Source organism: Myxocyprinus asiaticus, chromosome 25, assembly GCF_019703515.2.
Source record: "Myxocyprinus asiaticus isolate MX2 ecotype Aquarium Trade chromosome 25, UBuf_Myxa_2, whole genome shotgun sequence".
Classification (NCBI taxonomy): domain Eukaryota; kingdom Metazoa; phylum Chordata; class Actinopteri; order Cypriniformes; family Catostomidae; genus Myxocyprinus; species Myxocyprinus asiaticus.
The window spans coordinates 46605755-46631500 of NC_059368.1; the positions used below are offsets into that span (position 1 = coordinate 46605755).

General features: G+C 37.4%; 1 protein-coding gene across 1 annotated transcript; it reads left to right on the forward strand.

The window, feature by feature from the left end:
* Window positions 1-247: 247 nt before the first annotated feature.
* On the forward strand, window positions 248-24872 carry amd1 (adenosylmethionine decarboxylase 1). The gene is made up of 9 exons (XM_051655354.1): window positions 248-552; window positions 9253-9339; window positions 16813-16939; window positions 17262-17364; window positions 18329-18371; window positions 19421-19565; window positions 19709-19801; window positions 19926-20081; window positions 22362-24872. Exons 1-9 carry the CDS (start codon window positions 443-445, stop codon window positions 22503-22505), a joined length of 1008 nt encoding a protein of 335 aa, XP_051511314.1. The 5' UTR covers window positions 248-442; the 3' UTR covers window positions 22506-24872.
* Window positions 24873-25746: the final 874 nt, after the last annotated feature.

Here is a 25746-nt window from a genome sequence, read left to right on the forward strand (position 1 = left end):
GGAAAATTAATCGTGGAATAACTCGGAAACACAGATGTTTATTCGTCAATACAAGGGCAGATACAAGCTGCTGCGCTACTACAGTGCGAACTCGCAGCTTACGCAACCTCCCATTTGATTGACAACCAGTGAACCCAATCGGTACTCACTCGGGGTGGGCGTTTCTTGATCGCGATTGGCTTAAATGTGAATGACGTAGGCTGGTAGGTAATAAAAACTCCGCGCAGCCTGCATCCTGCGCTTACACAGTATGGCCGGCGATATTAGCTAGCACTCGCTCACGGTATTCTCTGTAAAGGGGAAGACGGCAAAAACAACAAGGCAACTACATCCGGACTGCTCAAGGACTGTAACTAAGCTAATAAATTATAACTAACCATAAAGGACTAATTAATCGCGATTCCATCCGACGTTATTTTCTGTTGTTGGAGTCTGTCTCACGATGGAAGAGAACAGTGCACACTTCTTCGAGGGGACCGAGAAGCTGCTGGAGGTGTGGTTCTCCCGACAAGATGAAACTAAAGGAACCGGGGACCTGCGTACTATCCCCAGGTGAGACAATCCGTCCGAACTGAGAACTGGGACAAAACCAGGTCCAGTGATTCCCGCCTGTATAAAGCATAACAGCGGCATTAGTAATGTCACACTCTTGGTTTTTGAGTGAATGAATGAGTGACATGTGGCTCTGGCGGTGACACCCGTTGCGTGTTTGGGACATTTTCACTCGTTCATTTGAGCCTTAAGTGTGCATTTTATTACCTGTGTGTGCTTCATTTAAGTGGCAATGACTAATGCATTCATAACGACTTGAGGTCAGTTTCATCGACATCACTTTGTCACACATTACAGGTGTTGATGTTTTTAACAGCAGTCTGCTGTGATCTCAGTGTTGTGGTAGTCATTGTTCTTTTAAAGTGATCCTCCTCGCTTTTAGATCTTCTGTCTGGATGAGTTATTGATGATCAATAGCCAGTGGCGCCATATGAACACACCTCCTCCAGTTTGAGTGATTGTCTTTGGGTTTGGTTTGCCTTTTGTTTTGGCCACTAGAAATAGTGCTCCGAATGAATAATTATTTTCCGCTACGTTGGACCTGGCCCTCAGTGGTGTTTAAGAGCATTTTTTCTCGCGGTGATGTTATATCATTATACGCATGTGTTCGTTTAATGGGTCTATTTTTGGTAAGTATCATGGCGGTCCATGCAGAGACGGGCCACTTCTGTTTAAATGAACTGGAGAATTCGGAACGGTCAACGGATGTAGAAAAGAAGTCCCGCCTTACAGTTAAACGAGCCAATCACCTTTCAGATTCAGACATCGTCTGTCAATCAACTGTATAACGCGCATGCGCATTAGCTATATATGCCGGGAATATTTTCTATTTTTTTTTAGCGTAATGTGAGGTTAAGAATTACAATTTATGATTCCAGTATTGTCAGATTTTATTGCAGATTTGAAATATTTTCTTGGATCGTAATCTTGACCAACCGTTTTTGAGATTTCAGTGTTCCTCCATTCAGGTAGATAGGAGTTGCACTGTCATGTCTGGAAATAACCTCCCGAGGGTGTTCCAAAGATGACCGACAGTGGAACGACTTGCTAGAAAGACTTTTGGGCCATGTGAAAGTCACGTGTTTGCGTCACACGCCAGTAGCTCCGCCCGTGGCCTGTAGTTATGCCGTTATTGGTCGTTATGTTTGTGTGCAGAGAAACACGTGCGTGTCCTGCAGTGCTGATCAGAGAGAATAGTGACTGCGCACTACAGTCATTACACATGTAAAAACACACAGCTAAACGATAATTAAACATACATGTGTGGTTGAAAATTCAATACATTTGTACTTGGTTTGGCATCTGTGATTATATGAAGAAAGCAGGGTGGTTTAATGCGATTTAATGACAGCAAATGGGATGTACACACGTATTTTACACCCTCGATAAATATGTTAAAATGTAGGCTACATTATTCATTGACAATCTGTTGGTTTTGGAACTGTACTGTTTGATTACCATGTTGATAAAAAATAAACTGAGCTGAAATTAAGTGTATGAAAACTTAATGTTTCAGGTTTAAAAATATGAATGAGTGCATGTGGGCATTATAGCTCCTCTGATATCTCTATAGTATCCTGGTCTGCTGCATTTTCTCAGTACTGTAAGCTGATCTGTGTGGGTTCTCGGGGTTGGGCGTCAGAATGAATGAGGGGGTGTTAGTTTACTTCCAGGAAAGCATTAACTCATAGAGACAAGAGGATCATTAGAGTCTGAGCGTAGCCAATAGCCAAATAAGTCCAGGAGGACATGTGTGCCCCTCTTCTCCTGACAGCGAGGAAGCACTTTCCAGCACTCGCACCGACCCACTTTTATTATGTAAAGCTAAAGTGTCATTTCTGCACCACTCGTGGAAAAAAGCACTATTAACGTATCATAAAAGTAGTTCATATGCCTCGTGTGTGATATTCCAAGTCTTCTAAAGTCATACGATAACTTTGTGTGACAAATAGACTAAAATTTAAGTTGATTCTGAAAATTCACTGAAAATCTTACCCTCTGCCCAATGCGGTTCACCTCAATGAGCTCATTTATATGTCCACCAATACGCTGATAACGACAACTTACAAAAAAATCTGACAACGCTAGAAAACAGCGTTTACATGAAATTTTGAATCATCCGGTAACTCTCTGCTTTTGACGTCAAAATGCACACAGCACTCACGCACATTAAATAAGTTGATAAAAACGGCGGTAAAGGTGTTTAGGTGCAGCGAAAAGTATGGGTAATTCTCGGCTTATTCAGCTATATTAGTGTAAAGGCCAAAAAATACTTGGTTGTCTGCGTTGCTGATATGTAAGCGTGATGCAAATTTAGTCCAGCACAGTCTGCGCAGACTGTCCACGTGTGGCCCAGATTTTTTCAGCACGTAGACAGTCCTCATCTGTGCGTTCGTATTTGCTCGCAGTCTAAGGCCTATACTTGGAAAGGTGACGCGGTCGACTGGGTGTGATCCGGAATGTGGAAAAACAAAGTATACCTGGGATTTTACATGGTGCATATAAACACGCTCAATAGTGTCAAAGCATCCATTTCAGAGTGAATAACAAGTCAACTTTGGGTCTGTTCCTCACACAGAGATATTGTATGACTTCAGAAGACTTGGAGATAGCCCTAGAGTTGTATGGGCCACTTTTATGATACTTTAATGGTTCTTTTATTTGGGGCTTGACCATGAAAGAAAAAAGAAAAACATACGGATTTAAAACAACTTGAGGGCAAGTAAATGGTGATATGTGAGGAACGTAAATCTGTTTGTGTTACTAGAGGCTTGCATTTATTTTATGCTCTTGCCTATTCAGTAATGCATTTGATCATGTAAGGTGTGTTGACTGAATCATTCATTTAACATGTGAAAGGCTTGTCTTGATTACTCGTTAATTACCTTTAATGTCAACACGAATAATTCATCTTGGAAGGTTGTACAAGAGCTTTTGATGCAATGAAGCACTAGGGGTGCACCGATCGATCGGGTACCGATCGGATTCGGACGATATTCCTCTTAAATCTGTGATCGGCGATCATGCCTAGAATCAGGGCCGATCTTTTTTGCAGCATGCAGGGAATCACACATACACTTCTAATGAATGAGCACTTGCTCAGCCCTTGATGCATGACGGTGTGACCACTGGAGGGTGAATTGTTGGCAATTCTAAGTATTCACAAATTTAAACTTTCAGATATGATGTAATTCACATGAATATGCAGGTTTGTTTTTCACAGTCAAACGTGTGCTCTGCAGGTGCTCTCAATATCTCATCAGTCACTCATCTCAGCGCTATTCTCTGAGGATCCCAATTTAAATCAGATTACCACTAATAACAGATGTAACGGTTTAACCTTCAATAACAGCACCACGTCTTCACTCATTTGCTCAATAATTAGGGATTTGTGTTACAACAAGATGCCAAAGACCGTAAACAAATCATTGATATTAATGATTTTTCAGCAGTTTTAGAGCTTGTAATGGATATATTTTTCTTATTTTTGAATGTATCTCTGCTGTGTGTGATGCTCTCATGGTTTTTACAGGTTGCCAGTATTTCACAATGACCTTTTGATATTGACAACAGAACTATTCATAACTGTTTTCAATACAAATAAATGTTAGTAATTCACAATTTAGTAATTTTGGTAACTTTATAAAAAGGTTCCATTTGTTAACAGTAGTTAATGCATTAGGTATCATGAACAAACAATGAACAAGTTATTTTTACAGGCTTTATTAATCATAATGTTAGTTAATAAAAATACAGTTGTTCATGTTATTTCATAGTGCATTAATGTTAACTAATACAACTTTTGATTTTAAAAATGTATTATAATATGTTGTAACTAACATTAAGTTCATTAGTTCATGTTAACTGCAGTAATGTTGTTAAATAATATTAACAAATTGCACCTTTTTGTAAAGTGTTACCATAATTTTACTGTGTGGGGCATAAACATATAACTGCAGCATATAACTCGCAAAAGTGTGGCAAAGGGCACTTAAAACAAAATCGGTATCGGCCGATCTTAGTGTTAAAAAAATAGGAGATCGTATCTGCCTCAAATTTCCTGATTGGTGCACCACTAGTGCTTAATATGCAGTTGTTGCCTCTAATTTCACATAGCTACAGATATTTTTTCATTTAAGGTCAGTTTGGCCTGTAAAAGCGCAAATAAACATCTTTTTGATGAACTCTTTCATTCTTTCTTGTCTGTTGCTTAAACAAAGGAAAACATCGGCAATCGGAATCAGCCATGAAAAATCATGATCATGACGGATGCTTTTGGAGCATCTCGCTTTGGTAGTGTTGCATCATAAACGGTGCTTTTAGATCACTGTGTCAAGTTACATATAGGAAAAATACATTTCGAGATTACTGCATTTGGAATTGCGCTCCTTCCAGCTGTGTTTGAATGCAAGAACAAGTCCTCATCTTGTGCTGTCGCCGGTGTCAAGCGAGACAGATTGTGGTTTGTTGACTGTACAGCTGGTGCTGCGCTTACTGCCCCCTGCTGAAAACACTTACAATTGCTCCCATAGTAGGATTATTCCTTATTATGGTAAGAGGACGATTAATTGTGCTAATTTGTTAACGCATTATAATTTTACTATATTAATCGCACTGAATTAACACCTTAAATCCACAGCCTTACTTACAAAATATGATTTTTGATCTGAAATGGCACCCTCATTATGGAATAGTAAAACGAAAGTCTTTCTAGCAAGTCAGTCCACTGTCGGTCATCTTTGGAACGCTCTCGGGAGGTTATTTCCAGTCATGCCAGTGCAGCTTCTATCTACCTGAATGGAGGAACACTGAAATCTCAAAAACGGTTAAAATTATGATCAAACAACATATTTCAAATCAGACAATACTGGAATCATAAATTGTGATTCTCAACTTCATACACTGTAAATCCCAACTCGTTCACTCTGCTTACATTTTTTTTTTGGAAACGGCTTGCACATAAAACTTTTAGTTTAGTCCAGCACAGTAACATGAAAGTTTTGAGTACACTTGACACAAATTAAATGTCACGTGACCCTTATCTGATGGGAAATTTCTGTCGGTTCAACATTCGTTTTTTAATCAAATAATGTGTTTTTAGAGCACAGAATTCTATGTCATATTAACAAGGAATATATTATTTTACAAGACATAAATTTACCAAGTCAGTGGATGTCTTTTTTTTATGTTTACTAAACACAAATAAAATGTGTTACAACGTAGTAATTTTACATGCAAACAACATTTATATATTTAAATTTTAATGTTAAGTTAACATTTAAATGTTTGTTTATTTATTTATTTATTTATTTATTTTTAGCAAAATTCTAATTCGCTTAAGATTTTTTTGGAAACGACTGCACACAAAAATGTCCAGTTATAAAACATCCGTCATTGTGTGCATTTAAGCATAAAATATCTAGTTTGGAACACATAATTTAAAATTATGAATCTCAGAACATTATACTATGCTTACGAACTCCCATGTTGCAGTTCATGTTGTTTCTACGATCTCCCAATCTCTTATATACGAAATAACATAAGAATAACACAGTAAAGAAAAATTATGAAAGTGTTCTTTGTGTTTGAAGTGTTCTTTTTTTTTTTTAATTGTGCAAACTGCAAAACATGACAGCTCTTTGAAGAACATTAAAGGAATAGTTCACCCAAAAATGAAAATGTGCTGATAATTTACTCACCCTCAGGCCATCCAAGATGTATCTGAGTTTCTTTCTTCATCAAAACAGAATTTAAGATTTTTAGGATTTCATTTCAGGCCTCCTCCTTTAAACAATGCAAGTGAATGTACACTTTTTTGACGGTCCAAAATGCATATTTAGGGTGCATTAAAATAACCCACATGACTCCAGTCGACAAATAAAGTTCTTCTGAATGCAAATGGTTGATTATTTTGAGAAACAAAACAATACTTATATACTGTTTAAATACAAATGTTCGCTTCCGTACATCTCTGTGACGTGCGCTCATGAGAGGGATGACGTAAGCTCGTTGGTAAAGTCACGCGTCACATGGAGGAGGCAGGAAGTGTGTCACAGACGAATTTATTTGTCGACTGGAGTCATGTGGGTTATTTTAATGCACCCTAAATATACATTTTGGACCGTCAAAAAAGTGTACATTCACTTGCATTGTTTAAAGGAGGAGGCCTGAAATGAAATAAATTCTGTTGTGATGCTGACTATATACAAGATGATAATGATGGAGAAGACTGTTTTTAGATTGACACTGGAAATCGCAGAGTTTACAAGTCCACAACATTTTGAAACTTCAGCATAATCTGCAAAAATTTGGATTGAAAAAAGAATTAGCTGTGGCCTGCATGACTGCTAACTTCTATAACAGTTCTACACTGTTAAAACATAGTATCAAAGAATAAAAGGAAGTGTTACTGATACACTTACCGGTCTTTGGTGCAGACCTTCCTTGACGTTTTGCAAGATTAGCTTTGCCTGGAAAACAACTGGTCAAGTCTCCTGAACAAAAAAATAAAACCCCCTTCTCTGTGGCATGTCAACTGAGTGGAAATCAGGTACAGCCACTAACGTTTTGCAAAATCAAGCAAATACAGATATCTCACATTAGCCAGAGTCCATCATGGAAAGTCAATAAACCCAGATTCAGTGATAAGGTGTTACACTGTCAAGGCACAGTATTTCTAATCCTTACCAACTCTATCACAACAGTCTTGAGATGCCCTGTGATGTGAACACTCGCAAGTTGTTACGAGTTGATATGCTATGAATGTGGTGTGACTATACACTTCTGTCTATCAATTCACTGAATTATTTCCTTCAATCTGAAAAATAAATAAAAATGAAAAAAACAACAAAAAAAAAAACAGTTAACATTGTTTTTGTGGGCATGTCCAAAATGACTGCATGATTTCCATCAAATAAACAACAACAACAAAAAGCATCTTTAATTTGCAGTTACTTTGTTTAGTACTGCATGTCACCTCCGTGGAATACACAGCCATATGAACTACAAAGTGCACGTGGGAGCATGCAGTGTCAAAGATACAATTCAAAGGCAACTTGCAATGGAAAATTGAGTTTAATTCTATGATAAATTTAAGGTATTTGGGGGAAAAAATAGGGAAAGATGTTGTTGAGAAATTCTTTACAACTGTCACTGTCAGGTTCAGGACAGACGGCATGTAGTCTGTATTATCAAACTAAAGTGCGTTATTAGACGTGACAAGTTACTGGCAAAAGGCAGATTGCAAGGTGAAGTGACGCTGTTCTTCCTCAGGTAATCGGTTGTTGATTTAATATCACTGCAGTTCTAAGCATTTTAAAGTCTGGACATTTCTGGTCAAATATTACACATACCTATGTAACATCTTTTTCATAAAGAAAATAATTTTATAACCTTAGCGTTTAGGTTCGATGCGAGCCTCTCTAGAATCCACTGTGCTCGAGTCAGTCCAGCGGCACCAACAAACTGAATACGATCGTGTCCTGCTGGCTGTGATTGGCCGGCAGTGGCCCTGATCAAAGTGTCAGTTAATAACCTCCTAGGTTACCTATTGGTGGCCGCCTAAAATTTCAATTCTAGACAAATTTGCGGCTTTCCTTTAAAAACAAACTATTTCCCTTCACTATCTGACTTTTACATTGCACATCATGCACAATAAATGTCATGAACATTGAACATTTGTATTTTTGTTTTTATTACATTTTGGTAAATGAGTAACTTTCACAGGAACTTTCTGCCTAAACTGCCTATAATTTTACCATTATGTCTGAGGTCCTGTATGCCAGTTTCAAAGTGCACTTGCTTGATTTATTTTTGTTGTCTTGCAAGTTATGCGTTTGTATAAGTCAAAGATTTTAAGTTACACAACAGTGAAGTGAGCAAAGTATTCATTTTATTGAGTAGCAAAATAACTACATAAAAACAAAACATTTGTGTTCAGTCGACTGTTAAATTTTATGCTAAGTGCACAATGTATGTGTTGTTAATTGAACTTGAGCACATTAGGCTATATGTGCTTTATAAATCTTAGTACAGGTAACTCAAAAATGAAAACTTGTTGACTTAACATTAAAAAAAATATGTCTAACTAACATATGTAGTTTTCCCGGCATGTATAGCTAATGCGTGTGCTTGTTCTAGAGTTGATTAACAGGTGATGTCTGTATCTGAAAGGTGATTGGCTCTTTTAACTGTGAGGCGGGACTTCCTTTCTACATCCGTTGACCGTTGGCTGCCGTTGAGTGTTCCGATTTCTCCCGTTCATTTAAACAGAGTTGGCCCGTCTCTGCTAAATAATCTCTGGTTTAACCAAACAGAAAACTGTCATTATTTACTCTCCATTCATGTTGTTCCAAACCTGTATGACTTGCCTTCTTCTGAGGAACAGTAACAGTTAGGCTGAATGTTCATCATTCACTTTCATTGTATGGAAAAGCATGCAATGAAAGTGAAAGGTGACTTAAACTGAAGTACTGTCTAACATCTGCAGTGTTCCACAGATGAAAGAAATACGTCTGGAGCAACATGAGTGTGAGTAAATGAAACGGTTGTCTTTTTTGGGGTGAACTATCATTTTAAAACAAACACTATCTGGAGCTTCTGCCAAATGTGTGTGTGTTCTTCTTAAATCAGCTTTCCAGCCTTTGTTTTCTGATAAGAGTAAATGAGATGTTAATGTTTCTCTCTCTGTGTCCTTTTCAGATTTGAGTGGGACAAACTCCTGGAGAATGTGCACTGTTTGATTATAAGTGTGACTAAGACTGACAGACGGGAAGCTTATATACTCAGGTGAGCTGGTGTGTCTTTTGTCTCTGTCAGGTTGCTGGATGGGTCGTGATTACACTCTTAATCTTTCAGCTGGCATCAAAGCCTCTGCTGCCCTTTCTCTCTGTGTGCACCCATAAACATCTCAAAGTCAACATGGAATCGGAAATGCATCACGTTATGGAAATGCATTGCAAATGTCGTTAATGTTGTCTTAAAAGACTTTACTATTGCACTTCTCACACTTTATGCTAAACTCTCTTTAGATTACTCTAGTGTAATGAAAATGTCACATCTGTGGACTATCAGAATATAGTTTGTAGTAATATGTAGCAGTATATATTGTATAACAAAAGGTTTATAATAAAATAGTATTGTATAATAGTATATATTTTAGAGTATAGAGATAGTGTGAGGAAAGTAACTTGTTAACTCTACAACCATTAAATGTTTATATCATGATACTGAGACCATAGTAATTACATTTACAGCTATAGACCTCATAATAGTCACGACTGATAAGAATACAGTAACAGTAGCTCACAGATACTCAGACGCTGATATGTTGAGTATGATCGGCATTTGTGACACAAAGTGACAAGGTAGATAATTCTACACTGATTCTTAAGACAAGGGATGGGAAAAAAATAAGCACCAAGGAAGTATTTCCTGCAGGGAAAAAAAACGGCTAAACCTAGCCTAAGCTGGTCTTAGCTGGTCTCACAAGCTGATCAGGCAGGTCTGTTAGCTTGTTTTGGAGGTGTTTTGGACACTTTTCAGATGGTTTTGATTAGGGATGTGTGAGACTAGTCAACTAAACGGTTCTGAGGCCTATTTTTTCTGTCCTATAGCTCCTTTATTATTTTTTACATCATAACTGTTATTGTTTAGCGTTCTTTACCGAACAGTTGTCATATTAGATCAATGGCTAATGCACGACTGCACGGCGTGAAATACACGCAACTTTTCAGCGCATTTTTTTTCTGTCATAGATTTGGCTTAGTCTACCTGTTAATTATTTTCAAAAATGTCCTGACTGTTTTAATATGTTAAGTGATTTCCGTTTAGAACAGGCTTTTAGGGTTGTTCCATTGATCCTGCACTATTCATTCAATTGTTTTCAATAAATGTCTATTAAATATTCGCTAACGTTGATTCAGTGAATGCGTGTCATGTTCTATATTTAATGTACAATGATCATAATTCAAGGCGAGCACGTTGCAGATAAATGCCCCTTTTCAGTGGAATTTAGCGTCGGATTTGGAATAGATTAAGTATTTTAAATGGGTCACATAACTTTTTTTTTTTTTACTGTTTTCTGAAGGTTGGTTTCTCTTTAGACTAGTCGGTTACAAAACTTCCGTTTAAACGTCAGTCAGATTAGTCGTAGCGCACATCCCTAGTTTTGATAGTAGGGTAATTGATTAAATATTTGCTTATGTTTGACTGTTTTTCTTTGCCTTCTCACTCAGTTTGTGTCAACACATCAGATCTGAAAAATGCATTGACTAAGAGTCAACAGGTGGTGGATTTTGTTGATACCGATACATAAGGTGGCGGAGAAGGCCAATAACCGATTAATCAGCTGATAGTTTTAAAAAATCAACTTATCGAATAAAACATTTCTTAGTCTTTCCTTACTATAAAGGGCACAGACATTGAGGCTCCAAAATGAATAAAATCCCCAAAACAGTTTATTGTGCAACCAAAATCCTAATAATAACCAGAAAAATTACGATTTGGTGCGTAATGCTTGAGTTTGAACTTTAAACGAGCCCGAAATACACTGGAGCACTTATTATATTTTGAAATGACAGAGATGTAATGTAGCTCTGTTACAATGCTGTATATATGCAAGTATTTAACAAGTGAAGCTTTTTAAAGACTTTGTATTCACTAGATCAATATATACAGTATATACACCGATCAGCCACAACATTAAAACCACCTGCCTAATATTGTGTAGGTCCCCCTCATGCCACCAAAACAGCACCAACCTGCATCTCAGAATAACATTCAGAGATAATGTTCTTCTCACCTCAATTGTACAAAGCGGTTATCTGAGTTACCGTAGACTTTGTCAGCCCAAACCAGTCTGGTGATTCTCTGTTGACCTCTCTTATCAACAAGGCGTTTCCATCCACAGAACTGCCGCTCACTGGATGTTTTTTGTTTTTGGCACCATTCAGAGTAAATTCTAGAGACTGATGTGTGTGAAAATCCCAGAAATACTCAAACCAGCCCAGTCAGATCTGGCACCAACAATCATCATCCATGCAATTACCTAATCAGCCAATCATGTGGCTGCAGTGCATTAAAATCATGCAGATATGGGTCAAGACCTTCAGTTAATATTCACATCAACCATCAGAATGGGAAAAATTGTGATCTCAGTGATTTGGACCGTGGCATGATTAAATAAAAATATTGTCATTTAGAGCTGCTCCATGCCACACAGCCAGGTAAATCAAGGTGTGGATGGAGGACCACCAGATCAAGACCCTGTCATGGCCAGCCCAATCTCCAGACCTGAACCCCATTGAAAACCTCTGGAATAATGTTGTCAAAAGTACCGTTACTTCGGTACCAAGTTGACACTAAAATAAAAAAGATGTAACATTACCAGTGTTTCTGCAGTACCTGTAGTACCGAACACCGACTCAATCCAGTACCAGCGTGCAGTATGACTGACACACAGCTGCTTTAAAATGCTCACAGGCTTATGTTGAACACGTGCTCTGTAACTCCTTTTACATTGAAATAGAGAATTAATCAAATTAAAATCGTGACATGTCCTAGTGTGATTTATTAAACCGCTAAAGGCTGCAATCTTACTGTGGACGAGCTGCGTACTTTGAATCTGACTCCACAGACACTGAGAATCAAACACGTTGTATGAGATGACAGAGCAGAGCACTAATCCACTGTAAACCACGCAGCACATGTAAACTATATATTTATATAATTAAATCACAGCAACTGTGCTTTAATCTCAACTCTATTTTATTTATATAGCATTTAAAACAACAGAGTTGACAAGTGCTTCACAGTAATAAATGCTGCAATCTTACTGTGGACGAGCTGCGTACTTTAAATCTGACTGCACATCCACTGGAAACTCACAGACACTGAGAATCAAACACGTTGTATGAGATGACAGAGCAGAGCACTAATCCACTGTAAACCACGCAGCACATGTAAACTATATATTTATATAATTAAATCACAGCATTTGTGCTTTAATCTCAACTCTATTTTATTTATATAGCATTTAAAACAACAGAGTTGACCAAAGTGCTTCACAATAATTCAATTAAAACATAACATTTAAAAATGACCATATACACAAACAGCAGACATCTAAAACACAAACACTCCAAAACTGTGTCCTACATTTCATTTGTCAGACTCAAAGGACAGAGTAAAAGTCTCTGAAAACCGTTTATCTGGAAAGTGAAGCTTCCGGCAAAAAATACACGTCATAATAAAAGCACGATTCAAATTAAAAGCTAGATGCCTGAAACTGAAGAAATTGTGACAGAGATATATTACAACTGTATAGTAAAATTTAATATTCACTGTAATTATAATAATAATAATAGTAATAATTAAGCAATATATCACAAGCAAGACTGCTGTTGAATAAAAGTTTGGCAAAAAAGTCGTAATTTTTATTTGTATAGCGCTTTTCACAGCACACATAGTGTTCAAAGCAGCTTTACAGAAGATCATGCTTTAACAGAAAATGAAACTATAATATCTATAATGTCTTAAAGTCATCATTGTGGATTTTGATAAAATACGATTATGAAGTATAAAAGTTTTTATAAAAGTATAAAAAGAAATAATTAAATCATAATTGTATTTATAACCCCTGTGAGCAGGATGAAGGCGACTGGCAAGGAACACAAAATTCCATAAGATGTTGGTTAATGGAGAAAAATAACCTTGGGAGAAACCAGACTCACTGTGGGGGCCAGTTCCCCTCTGGCTAAACAACATGAATATAATGACAATATTACTTTTTTATGTGCAGTGCAAGTCATGGTTTAAAATTATTAAACTAAGTAAGTATTCATGGTTAGTGTTTAAACAAAGATTTTGTATGAACTGTAAGATTAATGACTAATGTCTTTGAAGTTCTTCCTGGATTAACTGCAGAAGTTCAGATGCAATTGTCCTTTGTTAGTTGGCTGATGATGGCTTTTACTGGCAATAAATTGATAGTCTATGTATTCCATTATAAGAGTGTAGTCCATCATTAGACTGAGGTGATGCAGGCAGAGGTGCATCGCAGTTCAACCGGCCGGTAATTTCGATGAGGTCTATCTTAATTCCAAGGTTCAGGCAGTGGCATATGAAGTATCTCATGTCATATGGTTTGAGTTGGCATCAGTTCATCCTCTGAAGTCCATTGTAATTGACTGAAGTGATGTCTGGCTGGCACCGGCTGCATTTAGTCGTCATCACTGAGAGACACGTAGCAGTGGAGTCCGACATCAAACAGGAATGGAGCTGGATCTGGCTGGTTCTGGTGACCTCGGTATATGAAACAAGTAATGTTAGCGTAGATGCCATTGCATTTTATGCAGAGTTATAGATCATGGTCAATGTTGCTGGTTCCGGCAGACCTAACTAAAGCAGCCTAATTGTGAGTTGAAGGATAAATTAGGTGTATGCCTGGCTAAATAGATGAGTCTTTAGTCTAGACTTAAACTCAGTGAGTGTGTCTGCATCCCGAACAGTGTTAGGGAGACTATTCCATAGTTTAGGAGCCACATAGGAAAAGGATCTACCTCCTTTTGTGGATTTTAATATTCTAGGAACTATTAACAGGCCAGAATTTTGCGATTGTAATGAACTTGATGGAATATAGTGTGACAGAAGGTCACTTAAGTACTGTGGAGCTAGACCATTCAAAGCTTTGTATGTAGTTAACAGAATTTAAAATGAATACGAAATTTAACATGTAGCCAATGTAATGACGATAAAATGGGGCTAATATGATCATATTTCTTGGTTCTAGTCAGCACTCTGGCAGCTGCATTTTGAACCAATTGAAGTTTATTTATTGATCTTGCTGGACATCCTCCCAGTAATGCATTACAATAATCTAGTCTTGAGGTCATGAACGCATGAATTAGTTTTTCGGCATCAGCAACAGAGAGCATGTGTCGTGACATAGCAATATTTCTTAGGTGGAAGAATGATGTTCTACAAATATTGGAAATTAGATTTTTAAAAGACAGATCGGTATCAAATACAACACTTAAGTTCTTTGCTGTTGAAGATGATGTAACAGTACATCCATTGAGATTCAAATTATATTTTAGCGGCTTATTTTTTAGAGGTTTTTGGTCCAATAATTAGTACCTCTGTTTTGTCCGAATTAATTAGAAGGAAATTTCTGGCCATCCAATCTTTGATTTCATTGATAGACTCTGCTAATTTGGAGAATTGTGAAATTTCATTGGGTTTTGAAGAAATATAAAGTTGGGTATTGTCGGCATAACAGTGAAAACTAATTCCATGGTTCCTGATAATGTCTCCCAGGGGGAGCATATATAGGGAGAAAAGCAGAGGCCCTAAAACTGATCCCTGTGGCACTCCATACTTTAATTTGATCTGACAGTTCTTCATTTACACAGACAAAGTGGTAGCGGTCAGAGAGATAGGACCTAAACCAAGCTAATGCCTGTTCACAAATGCCAACATAATTCTCAAGCCTATCCAAGAGAATGATCTATAGTGTCGAAGGCAGCACTAAGATCTAAAAGCACTAGAAGAGAAATGCAGCCATGATCAGATGATAAGAGAAAGTAATTTGTAACTAAAAATGCAATGACATGTTAAGTTCTATTTTCACTTGTTAAATGTTTTAAGAATTAATTGATTAGACACCATTTTGATGATGAAATGAAATTAAACTCTAAAACATGGAGTTCTGGAAAATAATATAAATAATAACTAAAAGGAAAACATGACTTGGTAAAGAATAAAACAGATTTCAGTAGGGCGCTTCTTAAAAACACTTAAGCAATGCATCCTTAATTGAGAAACACTTGAAGGAAACATGCATTTCTTTTAATTGATTATTTACATTGAAATGTAACTTTTTAAATAGGCTAAACAGGTGTTCAATAGCACATTGTCATATTAGCATATTTATGCAGTGGTACCGAAACTGGTATCGAGAACCATGAAATTTCACTGGTATTGGTACAGACTACTGAAATTTTGGTACCGTGATAACACTACTCTGGAATGTTATCAAGAGGAAGATGAATGGCCACAAGCCATCAAACAAAGCCGAGCTGCTTGAATTTTTGTGCCAGGAGTGGCATAAAGTCACCCAATAACAATGTGAAAGACTGGTACAGAGCATGCCAAGACTCATGAAAGCTGTGACTGAAAATCAGGGTTATTCCAACAAATATTGATTTCTGAACTCTTCCTAAGTTAAAACATTAGTATTGTAGTTTAAAAATGAATATGAACTTCTTTGTATTATTCGAGGTCTGAAAACACTGCATCTTTTTTGTCATTTTGACCAGTTGTCATTTTCTGCAAATAAATGCTCTAAATGACAATATTTTTATTTGGAATTTGGGAGAAGTGTTGAGAGTACTTTGAATAAAACAAAAATGTTCATTTTACTCAAACACATACCTATAAATAGTAAATCCAGAGAAACTGATCATTTTGCAGTGGTCTCTTTTTCCAAAGCTGTATGTATGGTATGTGTGTAAAAGTGACTATCGGCACCGATAAATCTGAAAAACGGATATATAAGTCTTCCTCTTGTACAGGATGGTTTAAAACTGATTTAATCTCCATCTGTTGGAGATTTTATGGAGTAGACATCTGATTGTGCTGCTAAAATAACACTTTCATCTCATTGATATTTAAATGATAAATTATATGTAGTATTGAATTATTGTTAAGGACAAGTAGGGAGTGAAAATGTGATGATGTAAGTTTGATAAAAATAAAGAGAACATTATGAACATTCTAGTGATCATCTCTAAATGCAGGTAGTGATCTACCATGTCTCAAGAATCAGTGCCTGAGTTTGAATCAGCAGTGTAATTCTACTGTGTGTGTGTGTGTGTGTGTGTGTGTGTGTGTGTGTGTACGTACACACTGAGCCTTTTATTACGTCTGTATATGGAGGGTCAAAGTTATTTATTGTTCTCTGAAAAATTCCTGGACAGATTCTGAGCTGTTTTAATCATTTCACTGGAATGAAGGGCTGGGCAATATAGCAAAAAAAAAAAAATCCTGATGTTTCAACTTTTTTTGTTATTTGAAGTAGATCTGTCTTTTTGCACCATTGTTTCATTCAAACAGCCATTATAACCACATGCATTTAAAATGTTTAAATCAAGAAGATACAGATAATAATGTAGTTAATATTCACTGTATTGCCCAGGCCTACCGTGATGGAACAGTTGCCTATGTCTGATAAATGACTTCTCTGTTTCTGGGTTTGTGCAGTGAGAGTAGCATGTTTGTCTCCAAGAGACGTTTCATTTTGAAGACATGCGGAAGCACCCTCTTACTGCAGGCACTGGTGCCCCTGCTGGAACTGGCCCGCGAGTACTGCGGCTTTGATGCCATTGAGGTACAACACACACACACAGGTTTACGACACTGACTTAATTGTACGGTATGTCACGCTGCAGTTTAACTGTAAAGTTAAGAGTGATATGATAACACATTTAAGAAGCCTCATCAATACCATATCTAGTTTGAGTTCACTTGAGTTTTTTGATAATGACCTTCCATATAACACAATATACACGTGATGTCAAAGTATTGATGTTGAAATAACAAAGATTAATAGTTAATCAGCAGTTTCTGTCTCCAACAAACACACACGCACATACAAGACATATTTGAATGAGGATATGTGGGTTTATTTATTTAATTTGCTCTTTTTCCAGAATTTCTTCTACTCACGTAAAAACTTTATGAAGCCCACCCATCAAGAGTTCCCTCACCGTAACTTCCAGGAGGAAGTTGACTTCCTCAGCCAGATTTTTCCAAGTACGGTTTCTCACACAACTATGTGCAGAATATGAATTATATTATTATAGATATCAACAATTCTATTGTCAATAGTGAAATGTAATTAACATTACTACTAGTGAAAACCACATTACAGATATCAAAAAGGAGCATTTTTACTAGTTGTAATTTAATTGTTGATTCAGGACCATTCCATCAGAACACAGATTTGTGCTTTTTTTTTTTAAATGAAAGGAGGAACAAATTGAAATTTTTTTGCGGTAATTAACATTATGCCACAAATGCTGTTGATTGAGATTAATTTGTATTGAACCTGGAATATTCCTTCAATGCCAAGAATGTGTATTTCTGTGAGTAACAATGTCTTTTTTTATATAAAGAATGAACGGTTTTACTAGTGCAAATGTAATTCCTGGTATCAAGAATTAGCATTTAACAAGTGAAAATTTTATTTTTGACATCTATATTTCATATCCTGCACGTGATTAAATGTCGAAACTGCTTGCGATATGCAACACACACAAAATGTAAAAAGTAAATCATCAGAATCGGCTTTATTGCCAAGTATGCATACACATACAAGGAATTTGTCTTGGTGACAGGAGATTCCAGTGTACAATACAACACAATGACAAGACAGAGACATTAATAATATAGAATAAAGAATGTAAATAAGTGAATAGAATATAAAGTTTATGTAAAAAAAGACAAAAACATTCAGTCATTGGTCAGTAACACAGATGGTCCCACCCCAAACTCACTCCATTGGTTGAGTGAGTGTTGGATGCTCAAACAAACGCTACAGTGTTGCACTTTCAGCAGAAATAGACCTGCAGTTGGTTTACTCATAGTTGACTATATTGAGTATTTTAACAAAGACATACACTTCACCTTCAATAATATATATTGTCGTCATTCTGTCTGGTTAAGTGCTCTCCGAATAAAAGAAAGCGTTCTAATTGATGTTTTTGTTCATGTTTAGATGGAGCAGCCTACTGTATGGGACGTCTGAATTCAGACTGCTGGTGAGTTTTACATCTACTGCACTAACATACATTAATCTGACCGCTTTAATTAGCATTTCACTTTCTCCATTTCGTTTCACTACGCAGGTAACCAGACGTGTATGCTTCGCCACTGTCCTGTGAAACATACTCAACATGCATTCTTGCGTTGCTGTGGCGCTAACAAACCTCAGTACTCGAGGAATGATAGTGACCTTCAAAAGCCGAAGAGTTTTTGATTTCATTAATGATAACAAAGACAAGCCGAAAAATGTGCAACATGATCAAACAATTTGGAGTAAAACATACAGTTCCCGAAAATGAGAGAACACCACAAGATATTACCAATGTACTCGCAATGTTTTTAGAAGATAAAAAAATCTGTTGAATATTGAAGATTTAAATTATGTAGTCTTGGAGATTGTTGAGTTGCCGGAGCAGAAAGAGCTGAACGGCAGTGAACTGAAGCGTTTCTTTACTAGCGGGTTAATCGCCGTACTCAAACGCATCCTTTCGATAATGTTTCCAATTAAGTTTCAATCAACATGTCAGAACTTCTCCCTTTGGAAGTAATAAGTGAGCCTGTTTTCATGCATGTTCTTACACGATTATGAATTATAAGGCGACAATGTGTGGTCATGTAAACGCATTAAACCACTTTCCTTTATCGGTGTAAGGTCATAAATGACGTAAGAATAAACTGATCAACACGGGTAGATTTGTGCCTATTACATCGATTTTGTGTTGCATGTAAACACCTTTACCGTCGTTCTTACTGGCTTATCCAATGTACGCACATGTTGTGTGCATGACTATTTACGTTTTGACATCAAAAGCAGAGAATAACTATTATTTCAAACCTCATGTAAACGCGGTTTCTTGTTTTGTCTGATGTTTGAAATATGTTGATTTTTAGGAGAAATCGGTGTTGTGGTGTGCATGTAAACGGGGCTTATCAAAAGAACCAGTTAGAACATTTGTTCACAAATCAGACACCATTAAGGTATTTCGCCTTTCCCTAATAGGCCTACTCCTGATCAGGGCAAATAAATGCTCTGTCTTCTCTGCAGGTACTTGTTCACTCTGGAGCTGCCGGAGTACTGGGTGAATAAGCAGGCGGATCAGACACTAGAAGTTCTGATGAGTGATCTCGACCCAGCTGTGATGGACCAGTTCTACATGAAAGACGGTGTTTCTGCTAATGATGTCACTCGTGTAAGAACTTCAACCGTTTGCTACTGTTGCTCATTTCCCTAACCCTTAAAATTAAATCCAATATATGGATGCTATTAAGTGCCATGGTATATATCGAAATTGTGAGGCTTGTTCTTTAATGTGTTCTCTTTGTGTCCTCACAGATGAGTGGAATTCGTGACCTGATTCCAGGTTCAGTGATTGATGCCACAATGTTCAACCCTTGTGGATACTCTATGAATGGAATGAAAACAGATGTAAGTACTCATTGAAGCTTGTGTGTATCGGTTGCATTCTACTGTCTGATTTTGAAGACTTCGCTCTGCACTTCAGCAACAAAATTATTGCGTTTTTGTTGCTGAAAAAAAGTTGTCTTTGCAGGGAACTTACTGGACGATCCACATCACCCCCGAGCCAGAGTTCTCCTATGTCAGCTTTGAAACCAACCTCTCCCAGACATCCTATGATGAGCTAATCCGCAAAGTGGTGGATGTCTTTAAACCAGGGAAATTTGTGACGACTCTTTTTGTCAATGAGGTATGTCATTACAGGACTTCCTTTTTGCAAATAATACAACTAGATCGCTCCCATAAAAATCAATGGATCGGTCTACACTGCATGCACCTTCACATGACAGATGACCCTTTTTATTTTTGATGCACTGCACAGCTACATTAGCAGCTTTGTCACTGTCCAAAAGTGTATAATTTTATACAGGTTAAATACAAAAAAATGTATTTATGTATATATCAATTTAATGCGTTGTGCAGTTAAAAAATGCATCATAAATGTTAATTGGCCCCTGACTGTACGTAAATTCTCAGTCAGCAGGGGGCAGTAAGCAAATCTGTGCAGGACATATATACAGGTGCATCTCAATAAATTAGAATGTCGTGGAAAAGTTCATTTATTTCAGTAATTCAACTCAAATTGTGAAACTCGTGTATTAAATAAATTCAATGCACACAGACTGAAGTAGTTTAAGTCTTTGGTTCTTTTAATTGTGATGATTTTGGCTCACATTTAACAAAAACCCACCAATTCACTATCTCAAAAAATTAGAATATGGTGACATGCCAATCAGCTAATCAACTCAAAACACTTGCAAAGGTTTCCTGAGCCTTCAAAATGGTCTCTCAGTTTGGTTCACTAGGCTACACAATCATGGGGAAGACTGCTGATCTGACAGTTGTCCAGAAGACAATCATTGACACCCTTCACAAGGAGGGTAAGCCACAAACATTCATTGCCAAAGAAGCTGGCTGTTCACAGAGTGCTGTATCCAAGCATGTTAACAGAAAGTTGAGTGGAAGGAAAAAGTGTGGAAGAAAAAGATGCACAACCAACCGAGAGAACCGCAGCCTTATGATTGTCAAGCAAAATCGATTCAAGAATTTGGGTGAACTTCACAAGGAATGGACTGAGGCTGGGGTCAAGGCATCAAGAGCCACCACACACAGACATGTCAAGGAATTTGGCTACAGTTGTCGTATTCCTCTTGTTAAGCCACTCCTGAACCACAGACAACGTCAGAGGCGTCTTACCTGGGCTAAGGAGAAGAAGAACTGGACTGTTGCCCAGTGGTCCAAAGTCCTCTTTTCAGATGAGAGCAAGTTTTGTATTTCATTTGGAAACCAAGGTCCTAGAGTCTGGAGGAAGGGTGGAGAAGCTCATAGCCCAAGTTGCTTGAAGTCCAGTGTTAAGTTTCCACAGTCTGTGATGATTTGGGGTGCAATGTCATCTGCTGGTGTAGGTCCATTGTGTTTTTTGAAAACCAAAGTCACTGCACCCATTTACCAAGAAATTTTGGAGCACTTCATGCTTCCTTCTGCTGACCAGCTTTTTAAAGATGCTGATTTCATTTTCCAGCAGGATTTGGCACCTGCCCACACTGCCAAAAGCACCAAAAGTTGGTTAAATGACCATGGTGTTGGTGTGCTTGACTGGCCAGCAAACTCACCAGACCTGAACCCCATAGAGAATCTATGGGGTATTGTCAAGAGGAAAATGAGAAACAAGAGACCAAAAAATGCAGATGAGCTGAAGGCCACTGTCAAAGAAACCTGGGCTTCCATACCATCTCAGCAGTGCCACAAACTGATCACCTCCATGCCACGCCGAATTGAGGCAGTAATTAAAGCAATAGGAGCCCCTACCAAGTATTGAGTACATAAACAGTAAATGAACATACTTTCCAGAAGGCCAACAGTTCACAAAAATGTTTTTTTTATTGGTCTTATGATGTATTCTAATTTGTTGAGATAGTGAATTGGTGGGTTTTTGTTAAATGTGAGCCAAAATCATCACAATTAAAAGAACCAAAGACTTAAACTACTTCAGTCTGTGTGCATTTAATTTATTTAATACACGAGTTTCACAATTTGAGTTGAATTACTGAAATAAATGAACTTTTCCACGACATTCTAATTTATTGAGATGCACCTGTATATCGTTTAGTATAGTGTATATGTAATAAATTTTTCGTATTTTGACAGCCTTCATTTTTGTGTACAGTATGTCAAAGTGAGCTCATGTTTCTGGTGTCTAGTCTTTTTGTTTTTAACCGTGCGTAGAAACGGCTGTAGCAGTTCTAATGTGTAGTATAAAATCCTCTGCCTATTCTAAAATAACTTGTACAAAGTCTATATGGATTTGTATTTCCATGTGTTTTATTTTCCATTTTAAGTGTCACCTCAAACTCGTAGCGGATTAGTCAGTTTTTCGTAAACATTGAGTTGACACAGAGCTTCATCACTTCCATTGTAGACGTGATCAGAAGCAATAAAACTCAATGTATTCTTATTTCATTCTCAACAGAGCTCCAAATGTCGCAGTGTTTTCTCTTCACCTCAGAAGCTCGAGGGTTACCGCCGCCTCGACCGCCAGTTGGCTCACTTCAACGATTACAGTTTCGTCTTCACCAGTTACATCAAGAACCGCCAGCAGAAACAACAGAGCTGAACCTCAAGAATGAAGAAGCGTAAAAAGAAATCCAGCCACCGCAAGGGACATCCCAGTGGCCGGCATAGTCTTGTAGCAGAGAGGCTGTTTCTGTCGTCTGGTTGTAGATCTTCCCCGAGTTTAACCCTTATGCATTCTTGTAACTTTGACGTAGATATTGTACATGAAAGCTCTTGTCATGTCTCTGTAGATATTCTAACCCACTCTTGCTGTGATCTTGAAGTGCATGTAGAGTTCTTGAATGTGGTGGCGTGTGTGAGGCATGTCACGCCATCGCTGTGCACGCAGCGCTCCCTTCCCTTCCTGCAGGTGTCCCCTCATATCCCCCACAGACAGGGTTTCAGACCTCACTAGGCAAGGACCCTGACTTGCTCAGATCTGCGTCGTCTACCATGTGGCTCATGAACCGATCCAAAAACATCCGTTTTCAGTCCGGTTTCTTGTACTTTTTTTGTTTTTGTTTACTTTTTTGTTTTGATTACGTTCCATTTCCCTACTTGAAAATGTTTGATTTCTGACTTTGGTCAGTTAAAATGCTCAACTGCGTACAGCTAACTTTGCTTAGACGGTCAAGTTACTAAACTTTCGAAACTTGCTCGCATCATCTTTTAGGACTGTTTGATTTTAATACGTCTGAAACTAAAAATGAGAGTTTTTTTTTTTTTTTTTTTTTAAGTTGAGTAAAAGTCTGCATCTTATTTTAGGAGCTTTTACATTTTGGATTGATGCATCTGACACTGGTTAGTTAAAACACAACATTTGCATCAATATAACACTAATTAGATGGTAACTTTTTAATTACGGCTTAAATATGTTTTTTTTTTTTAGCATACTTTGCCAAACTAAAAATATTCATTCTTAATCTGATGTTCACGCACACATACACAGAAATGAAAGGGTGAGACAGTAATACTTGGCACACACCAACCATGCTCTCACACAACCTTCCAGATGTTGCCTTTGAGTACTAGAGAAGTGAATGTGTCGTAAGTTGAGTAGCTTAACTGTCATGGTCAATGCTTCTTCTTTGAAGGACTGTAAGATATTGGTTTAATACACCTGAAGTTTCATTAAAATGCAATGCAATGCTAATTATAAGCTCAGCTGTGTGCAGCTAACTAAATTTTCTATGCCCGTTTTGAAGATATTATCACTCTGCTGACAGCAAATTAAAAATCTTTGATTTAGACTATTAGAGAAGTGAATGTTTCAAACATTGAGTAACTTAACCGTCGCACCATGGTGAAAGTCAACTGTTGTCTTTCTTTCTGCTAACTGAAATGGCCGTTATTTTGTAAGTTGAATGTAAGAATTGCATGGGGTAGCTGAAAGGTGACAGTTTACATGGTTTATGTACAAGATGTCATGACTGGTTCTGAATAATGTGGCAGGTGTTTAAGAAACCGTTACGTGCGAAAGAGAAGAGACGTTGCGTTCATTGTGAAGGACCCTGGGACTGTCCAGCACAGAGCCTGCTGAATTGAAACGGTTGGACAGACACTTTGCTTTCGAGTGCTGATCGCACAGCAAAGCATTTTAATTTTTCGAAACAAATTGAGTCAGAAGCTGGTGAGCACACAATAGGCATGTTGCAATCCGAGCATGTCAGGGCTGACCCGGATCATTCCACATCCCACTGCTGCATAAAGTGCAGTTTTATTAATTTTTTGTCCAATATGTGATTCCACCTCTCCAGATCCTGTTGGTTTTAAGCCCTCTTTGTATACTGAGGGAAATTATGTTTTCATTTGCTATTGCATGTGAATAGCGTGTAGTAGGCCGTTTACTGTACAGCATCTCCGCTAGGGCCCTGGGTAAGCTTAACATGCTCCATTTCTGTTTGTACAATGTGGTACAATGTAACGCACTTATTAATTGGTGCTGGGCATAACGACCGATGGGTATGGTATTTATTTTTTCAACTCCTAACTGAAAAAAAAAAAAAATGCATACCCCTAAATTTTTTTTTTTTTCTTTTTTCTTTTGGTGAAGTGTTGGATTCAGATGTTTTTCAAATGGGGTTTTATATATACACTTGTGTGTGGAGGGTGTAGACATTGATGTTGCGGACCAAGCATATACATATTTTTCCTTTATCGGACTCTGTTCTAAAGGTGGGGAGTGACCTTTTCATATTAATTGGAACTTTTTTTTTTTTAATACTAGTTCTTTCCAGCCTGTGTAGCAATGTGTAGGTTGGTAAGGAAACTGTTGGAAGGGTTCTGCTGCAGGATTGTTCACAAGAAGTTGGGAAGGGGAAACTTTGCTGTTCCAATTCTCTTGCTATTTCCTTGGTTGGTCAAGATGTGCTAAATATATCTGTACTAAGAGCTTGATGCTTCCTTTAATAAAGTAAATAACTATCAACTGTGTACTTATTATTTATTTCAGAAGTGCGCACTACTGAATTTATGAGTCCAAGCAATATGGACTAAACTTTAAATTTTACTTGATTATATACTCACCGAGCTCTCTAAGTTCACCTGTACACCTACTTAGCCAATCATGTGGCAGCAGTGTAATGTATAAAATCATGCAGATATGGGTCAGGAGCTTCAGTTAATGTTCACATCGACCATCAGAATGGGAAAATATGTGATCTCAGTGATTTGGACCGTGGCATGATTGTTGGTGCCAGATGGGCTGGTTTGAGTATTTCTGTAACTGCTGATCTCCTGGGATTTTCACACACAACAGTCTCTAGAATTTACTCCGAATGGTGCCAAAAACAAAAAACATCCAGTGAAGGGCAGTTCACTCTCAGAACACATCGAACCTTATGGCATATTGGCTACAACAGCAGAAGACCATGTTGGGCACTTTATTAGGACCATAGTGTTCCTAAAATAGTGCTCAGTGAGTGTATATTTAAATTAATTATAGGTTACATCATGTATAAATTAAGTTTTCTCTAGTTATTGTACTTTATTCTCAATTCATAATTAGTCACATCACGGAATCAATCAGACACCGTTTAGCTGAGACAAACCACTTCTTTTAAAGGAATATTCCTAATTACGTTCAATTGACAGTATTTGTGGCATAATGTTGATTACTACAAAAAATTTATTTTGACTCGTCCCACAACTTTAAAGCAAAAATCGAGGTTACAGTGAGGCACTTACAATGGAAGTGAATTCTAATGTTAAAACTCCAGTATTATTTGTGATGTAAAGTTGTTTTAAATTGTTGGTTTTTTTTTTTAATGGAATTGTTTTTTTTTTTTTGCAAATGTACCTTG